The sequence below is a fragment of a genome, unplaced genomic scaffold (genome assembly GCF_019419815.1).
Source record: "Pyrus x bretschneideri cultivar Hongxiangsu unplaced genomic scaffold, Pyrus_bretschneideri_v1 Contig2, whole genome shotgun sequence".
In the NCBI taxonomy this organism is placed as follows: domain Eukaryota; kingdom Viridiplantae; phylum Streptophyta; class Magnoliopsida; order Rosales; family Rosaceae; genus Pyrus; species Pyrus x bretschneideri.
In genome coordinates this window covers 11,986,058-11,994,317 of record NW_025999501.1, presented here as the reverse complement: position 1 = coordinate 11,994,317, position 8,260 = coordinate 11,986,058, and the positions used below count along the sequence as shown (strand labels likewise).

Genomic DNA, 8,260 nt, shown 5'->3' with positions numbered 1-8,260 from the left:
CTACAAGGAAGCTGATGATTGATTTGAGTAGAGTTGATTGATTGATTGTTTGAGTGTCCATAATCCTTCTACCTCTGCTTTTTTATATAGAGATCTGAAAGAACCCCCTTGTTGAGAACAATGAACTTGCCTGGAAAAAGCTTGGCCAACTTGCATTGTGAAATAATATTAAAATGGGAACTTGCATTTCCACCACATGTTTTCACCACTTGTAATAAACTATTAATTAAAAGAAGCAAGTTAGCCTCTTTCACCATGTATCCTCTGTCAGAATGTTTGTGTCTTCCCATCTACTTGCATTAGGAAAACATGCAATTGTTGTTTAAACAAAGCTCTTGGGAAACCTCCACCACCCAAACAAATGGGAAAAGCAATATTATAATGTTAAATAACTCCACTTACAGTCAAGTATCTTTCCAAGTTAGCCTTCTTGCACATTAATCCTCCAAATGCCATATTTTACCCAAATGGCCCAAATAAGTGAAATGGTGCATATTTTAGGTGCAAACAGGAACAACACAGAGAACCCTCACACTGGAATTTCCAGAAGGCATATGAATTTAAAGATGCCTTTGCATCGCTTCCTCATCCACGGGAACATCACATAGAACCCTCGCACTGGAATTTCCAGAAGACATCCTCAATGAAATTTAACACGTCATGCAGATAAGACTCCATTTGAAGGAGTTGCCGAGTTTTTTGCCTGAAAAACAGACAAAATCTAAGAACAAATGAGTCCAACTCTACAAAGTCCATGCAATGCACCACATGATAAGATCAAATCCACTACATGTTCTCTTCATGTGAACTACTCCGATTACTCACCGCACCATCAGTGGACTGCCCGTTTTGCTGCGACTCCGGCGCTTTCTTGCTACCAAACTTGGCATCCTAAAAATACAAATAATTTTATCAGTGGAGAAAACAGAAGCAAGCAAAACAAACAAAAGCAAACACTGTGTACCTCAAAGCAAAACGGAAGCTTATACCCAGATTAATTTCATTTGAGCACCTGGGATAGGGAGGGAGAGAGGGCGAGGAATTACCGCAAATCTCAAAGCAAAAAATTGAAAAAAGAAGAATCGGTGACCTGGACGTTGGTTTCTACCCCTTTTATCCCACTTTGGAGTGTTGGAGTGTCGGAGTCTACAAAAACGAACATTATCCCACGTACGAGTGTGGTAGTCTGCAAACCCGAAAGGGTAACTGCTGAATGTAGTTGCAAAACTGAACGTGGTGATCGATCCTTTCTCCCACGTTATACTTTTTTTATTCTTCTTTTTTAAGAACCTTTCCACTCTTACGCTTGAGTTTATTGTTCTAACTGTACGTTTTTTTAATTTTTTTGTTTATTTTTTTATTTTTTTTGTTTAAGGGGCTTGAGACACCAAAGTACTCTTCTGGCATTCTATTGTAGAGATATATTTTTCCTTCGAGTCCTGCTTCAACGTCCAACAGTATGTTTCCACCGATAAATTCTTACAAATTTGAGCCAAACTGCTGGAAGCGTACAAGGTAAAAACATAAACCTGCAAGATTTGTGAGACTAGTAGAGAATAAACGAGAGGGCGAAGAAGGAAAGAGAGAGAAGAAATGGTAGAGAAGAAAAGAGAGACTGGCTCTAAACGGGGAGAGACAAAACGTGAGACTGGTTTGGTGGCTAGACTGCATAAAGAAAAGGAAGAGGAAGAGACATATAGTCACTAGGGTTTAGTTAGGTTATGAGCCTTTGCACCTTCGATTTAGTTAAATTTGGTAGGCCTTGCGAGAGATTAGTATTAGATGGGTGGAAGCCTTTAAGGGAGGGATTCTTATTTTTCAAAAAAATTGGAGACACTCTCTTAGTCATTAAATTTAGCTTTAATGAAATTCTGTGATTGAAATTATGTAGCCTATGATTTAATCTCAACCACATAATTTCATTAAAGCCAAATCTAATGGTTAAGAGGGTGCCCCCATTTAAAAAAAAAAAATTGGGGATCCCTTTAAGGGCCTGTTAAATGGATTATGTTTATTGAATATATTTAAAAACATAAAAAATAAATTTTCATCCATCCTCTTAATGTAGATAATATTATTTATTAAAAAAAAATAAAAATTAAATTACTATTAGTTGGTTCAGTTTGGTTGTGCTAGTTTTTTCAAGTTGAGAACCTGACTCGAAACCAGTCTGAATCGGCTCAATTCAATTCTTGTCAAAAGTTTTTTTTTTTTTTTTTTTGGTCATGGTTCAATTCGGTTTCTCGATTCTAGGTTCTCATGCCCACCCCTAAAAACTAAAGGTGTCAAACGCTCTAATACCTAAAGGTGTCATATGGGCCTAAGCCGTTCTTGGGCTGTGCGACTAAACAAGCCCCTCAACAAACTTTAGTTATCTTATATTATCAGAAAAAATTATTTGAATCTAGTTTAAAACCTAATATCACAATTATTTAGTCTTATTAGCTCCAAACCGTATGTTTTACTTGAAAAATAATGAATAAATATATTAATATTTAATTCTGTATTAGTTTAATGGGATAGTCATCATAATGGCCCCACGTCATGGGTCGTGCTTGGCCACGATGAATCGCTGTTGGGCCAGCCTATTGGACCTAAACCTTAGGACTGACCTGGCCACTCATTGCTAATCATGCCGTGCAGTGCCTTATCTAAATGAGCTTGGGTCGTGCCTAATTTAATAAGGCACGGTCATTGACATAGTTTATTGTTGCGGTTTCCCCTTCCTCTCACAAACATACTATTTCATTCACCGTCCGTAATTTTCCGTTTTACAATGGGAAATCAGGGTTGCAGTTGTGTGTGGAGGATTTCTATTGGGGTCCTATGAGTTTAATTAGTCATTTATGATTTATGTGTTAAAGTTTCCTCCTGTATAATGAGTCTGTATTATCTTCCTGGTTTCTCAACTTATATGTGATTGTATGGGAGACAAACGGATCTTGTAAAGAAATCGTTGATGTCCTCAGAAAATGGATGCTTTGGTGGTACTTACTTATGTTCTAACTTCTAATCATATTGGTCCTTCAACCAGCAATTGCCGATAGTTATGCTAAAATATGACTTCGAAACCACTTAGTACTACGGTCTAATAATATTTTTATTCACTTATAAGTCAGAGATCTTAGGTTCTGTTCTTGCCAAATGCGATTTTGAATCACATTATTGCTAGCTCATTATAAGGCTAAGCTCAATTCTCCCCTTTAGTGCAGATAATATTATTTGTTCAAAAAAAAAAAAAAAGACAACTTTGAAATAGAAATGGGGTGGTGTTAACCACACACCTCTTTTTATCTTTTACAAACCCTTTCAATTTTTGACCGTCGGATCAAATGAATTGATGAGGATTAAGGAATAAAAGTTAATGGAAGACAACCATTAGATTATGTCTACAACTACATATATAACGCAATTATCGTTTTACACTATAAAGTTTTGCCCACGTGTTGCTGTGGGATTAAAAATTATGTGAATTTTTTTTATGTTTAAAGGTATAAATACATCAACTTATATCACATCAATTGAATTACTGCAATAACATATTGACATATTTAATATGAAAAATCCATAAACTATTCGACAACATGAAATCCAGCAATCTCTAAAGATGAGAAATGAACGTAGAAATCCTACCTCATACATATTAAAACAATTAACAAACTCTCAGTAAATGATCACAAAAGAGGTATAAAAAAGTAAATTTCTTAATTTAAAAAATGAGAGATAAAGAAAAGGTTATAAGTTCTTAGTCCTCACCATAACAAAAATTGTGATATCGTATTAACATTAACTTGGATTGATTTCGGTCACCAGCATTAATAAAACCAGTGACTTCAACCTGTGCCAGCAAATGACCGAATTAGATGCAAGCCAACCAACTTCGAATTTAACCAAATAAAAAAAAAATTACAATTAAACTAACCTCTTCTTCCCATATGAAGTAGTAGTTCCCTGTTTTGCCTTTGTGAACAGTACATTCTTCACTCTCTACACAAAAAATGCATACTCAAAATGCTCAGCAACATTATGAAAACTATACATATACAGTATTGTATATGTATTTGGACATAAGGTATAAAAATTTACTAAAATAATCAAGCTTAAATTTAACAAATGAACTAATTGCGAATTGGAATAAAAAACGATATAATAGTTGTTAATAAAAAAAATCTGACTAAATTTTACAAATAGCTTCATAAATTGTTAAAAAATTAACACCATTGAAAAAACTCATCACTCAAATCTGTAATTCTATTAAAAACACCACTGAAAACCCCAAGAAAAGGGGTACATATTCCTAACCTGCCAAACAATTTCTATAGTCATACCGAAGCAAGGAAAGGAGTACATATTCCTAACTTGCCAAAAGGGTTAATAAATTATACCTTTTTTTTTTAAGAGCTTGTATTCTTTTATCTATATCTTGAGCTGGACCTGCTGATCCACAACAAAAAAGGGTGTATATACATCAATGAAACAACTTTTAACAGCAAGACTAAGAATAAAATTACTGTATTTTAACATCTCACATGCAACATGAAAATCATACACATCTTTTATATGATTAACTACAAACAATTACTATTTTTTAATTTTGAATCCACTAACTCTAGAAGTTAAATAAAAACTCAACACAGTTAAACCCACATTCCAATTCAACCAAAATTCAACAAATTCACCCCAAATTAGATCAACAGAAAGAGAAACATGGGAAAACCCAAATGCAGAAGTTAAATAAAAACTCAACACAGTTAAACCCACATTCCAATTCAACCAAAATTCAACAAATTCACCCCACATTAGATCAACAGAAAGAGAAACATGAGAAAACCCAAATGCAATAAGAGGGAGGGAGGGAGGGAGGAGGTTACAATGAGCTTTTGTTCTGAATTTTTGAATGATTACCCAATCTAATCAAACGTTAACACTATAGTAGTGATTAGTGCGGGAAAAACTTTTCCCATGAGTGGATTATAAATTTCTTATGAGTCCTAATTATTAGTTAACCCCAAACTAAGTGAGATAACATACAGATAGAAAGACGCATCACTAACATTAACTTATTTTTGTTTATTGATGAATATAAACTGAATTTTTCAGTGAAACAATTTGATTGAGAAAAATAATAAAATAAAATAATTAAGTAACAATACTTAAAGCCCGATCAACATTCAAGTAAAAAGTGAGAGAAAGACCAAGAGTCCAACCTTGAAAGTTCGCATGAAATTCTGTAACTTCATACAGTACCTTCGTAATTGTATCACCCATAAAACTACTGAAATAAAACCAACAAACGTGAAGTCAAAATATATATATACAATCTGATATTCTTGCTCAAGAGTGTAGAAGATATAACCCTACAGTGAAACGAAAAAATTGTAATCTACAAACATCAAGGTGCAATTGTATGCCATTACAAAACCAAAATTCAAAGTTGAAAGCATTTATAAAAGACATATACAAATATTACAATTTAAAAAGAAAAAATGGTAAGAGTAAAAAAAAAAGAGGAGCATGCGTACGGAGGAGAGGAGCAATGAGCATGGACAATCTTCGCCACATTTCAATGAACAGAAAAATGATATCATAGACTGTAATTCCATAAGTATTTTAATCGTATGATTTTAATTGATTTCAAGTAGTATACATCCAAGATCTTACTCGATTTTGAGTTATATACTGAGCTCTATTGAGTCCTCTTGCCATCCAAGGATGTGAGTTCATTGGTGAAACCACATGGATCATTCCACAAATAAATGCTAAAGGAAATAGCCTTATAATCAAGTAGTAAGTGGTTTAAGTCTATTCTAATATATAAATGTGAAGAAAGATAGAGTGATAGACAGATAAAAAGCAAGTTATGAAGACTAAGAGAGTAGAGAGGAACTGAAATAGACCTTAGCAATAGTAGTACTGCAGTCTGTAGAGGGTGCCCAGTTCTTGGTCTCTCCAACTTCAAACCTTGTCCCACATCAAAAACAATGAGATCATTGTCAACAGAAAGTACAATCCGAAAGTTGGACACAAACTACTTAAACTCGAGCAGCTATGACCAAATGATGATAATTGTATGAAGAAGGCAAAAAAAAAAAAAAAAAAAAAAAACCAATAACAACAACAAGCAACACTTCACATACAATTTGAATTGAAATCTGTATTCAAAATTCCCCTCCTTATTTTATGACATAAAATGAGATACAGTGCTATTAGAAACAACACTTCACATTTGCTATTATAAACCCACCATAAGATACACTGCTATTACAAGGAACACTTCACACAGACTGCAAGATGAAAAATAAGATCATAAATACTTATGATAAGGAAAACTCAAATGAGGAGGGGAATTATAAACTGCAGAATACAGAGTGCACAACCTATTTGAAATCTCCATCACTCATTTGAACAAAAATATTGAAATTGTAACCGAGTATGTATTGAAAGAAGAAGGAAGTGAATGAGAGAACTATACCACTCTTTCAGGAATTCAAAAGAGAAGGCTGAAATCAAGCACATTAATATAACAACTGTGCACATTAAAAACACCTCTTATTTTCACCAATATTCCACATTAAAAAGGCTAAAACTAAAAGAAAGGTTTCAAAGAAGCAAGATTTAGTATGGAAGTTTACCAAGTTGCGAGTAACAATTTGGGTGCTCATATAGTCAGCTCTAACTGCACACAAAGCGAAAAAATAAAGAAAGTTCAGTTTTGCAGTAAAAGACATAATATAACACATAAAATCACTGCAAACAATAGGATTCTAAAATATAAACCAACCAAACGATTTAGTTGCAGTAAATTATGCATTTTAAAACAACAACAACTATCAAGAGAACTCAGTTTTGCAATAAGTCGTAAACACCATGCAAGATAGCAAACGAAAGGCAGTTGTTTAGCAGCAAACAATAGGGAATACTCCAAGAATCCAAGCCCGGGAAACTTCAAATCCGTTGCAACAAAAGATATATGGAAGTAGTACTCTAAAAAAAGCTTATGATAATTAATTAATTGGAATATTTTAGAGCTGTGATTTGCTACATGGGAAAGGGATGAGTTTTAGACAAGTTGATAAGATTTGGAATCACAAAAGATATATTGAAGTAGTACTTTACAAAAAGCTTATGATAATTAATTAATTAATTGGAATATTTTAGAGCTGTGATTTGCTACATGGGAAAGGGATGAGTTTAAGAAAAGTTGATTAGATTTGGAATCACAAACACTTCGGAGGGATTTTATGGTAGTTCTCTTAAAACCAAAAGACAGTATTAGGGTTTCTTAGTTTCTTACCCAAATCCACCAATTTGAATCAAATCTCTGTAGCCGAGCTTCAAATCCTTCTCAAATCGCCTCCACGAACATGATTTATGGAAGATTGGAAACGCATAGAGAGGCAGGCCCTGTATTTTTTGCACTTTGAAACGCAATCCATCTTGTCCTATTGACCCTTCACAGACTTCTCCGAGTAACCTGCTGAGAGAAACAATAACCATTATACATTTTTTTAGATGGATTTTAGAGAGGAAAAAGAATAGCATTTAAGGACACATGAAAACTAATTTTATGCTGAGATTTGCATAGGAGAAGCGAAAGAAGAAGATAGAGAAGGGGTGGTCGATACCTTAGCCGGCGTTTGAAAGCGACGGGAGGAGTTCGAGTGCGACGGAAGCAGAGATTTGAGAGAGAGAGATAAGTGAACACAAAAGGAAAAATTTAGAAGTGTAGTCGAAGTAGAGGTTTGGAGAAAAAGCGATGAGCGATCTGATTTTTTGAATGAGAGAGTGGAATGAAGTAGAAGAGTCAAGAAACAGAAGGTGAAGCGATGAGAGACGCGTGGCCAGCAAGGGTAAATCCGCCACTTCGCTGTATAGAAACGGAAAAAATAGAATGCCAAAGAGCAATTGGAGGGCAATTTCGGCACTTTACTGTTAATGAACAGTAACCGAGTGTTTGGGTTTTAGTGTATATAAACTAGGAAACGGTGTCCGCGCGTTGCTGCGAGATAAGAAAGTTCGTAGGTCATAACAATTAAAATAATTATTAAAAATAGATTGAGCATAATTTGTAAGTTGTTCAGTTTTGGCTAATGTTATATTAATTTATACAGACAAATGTATTGAGAAATAAAGAGTAAGTGAAATTGGAAACATGGAATGAGAATTTGAATAATGTCTAAGAAAAGATAAGTTTGTTGTAATTTAGTACAACAAAGATGGAAATTGGTGTCTTATGCAATAAAATATATTTAGTGATAAC

At 34.1% G+C, this 8,260-nt stretch overlaps 1 protein-coding gene across 11 annotated transcripts; it reads right to left on the bottom strand.

Annotated features, from left to right (window-relative positions):
- Positions 1-527: 527 nt before the first annotated feature.
- Positions 528-7,898, bottom strand: LOC103936609. Of its 11 annotated transcripts, XR_007258196.1 has the most exons (11): positions 7,626-7,898; positions 7,295-7,477; positions 6,633-6,676; positions 6,473-6,527; positions 5,898-5,961; positions 5,208-5,275; positions 3,923-3,987; positions 1,109-3,838; positions 965-1,012; positions 791-891; positions 528-703 (listed from the first exon to the last, which is right to left on the bottom strand). XR_007258196.1 is itself a non-coding variant. In XM_048583589.1 (8 exons), exons 3-8 carry the CDS (start codon positions 6,660-6,662, stop codon positions 3,746-3,748), a joined length of 375 nt encoding a protein of 124 aa, XP_048439546.1. In that variant the 5' UTR covers positions 6,663-6,676; positions 7,295-7,474; positions 7,626-7,808; the 3' UTR covers positions 3,609-3,745. The 11 variants fall into 11 exon arrangements, 6 of the variants coding, with proteins under 6 accessions (XP_048439546.1, XP_048439548.1, XP_048439547.1 ...); XM_048583589.1 differs by lacking the exons at positions 528-703; positions 791-891; positions 965-1,012; positions 6,473-6,527 and adding an exon at positions 4,387-4,437 and having other exon boundaries at positions 3,609-3,838; positions 3,923-3,990; positions 5,898-5,962; positions 7,295-7,474; positions 7,626-7,808; XM_048583591.1 differs by lacking the exons at positions 528-703; positions 791-891; positions 965-1,012; positions 6,473-6,527 and adding an exon at positions 4,387-4,437 and having other exon boundaries at positions 3,609-3,838; positions 5,898-5,962; positions 7,626-7,806.
- Positions 7,899-8,260: the final 362 nt, after the last annotated feature.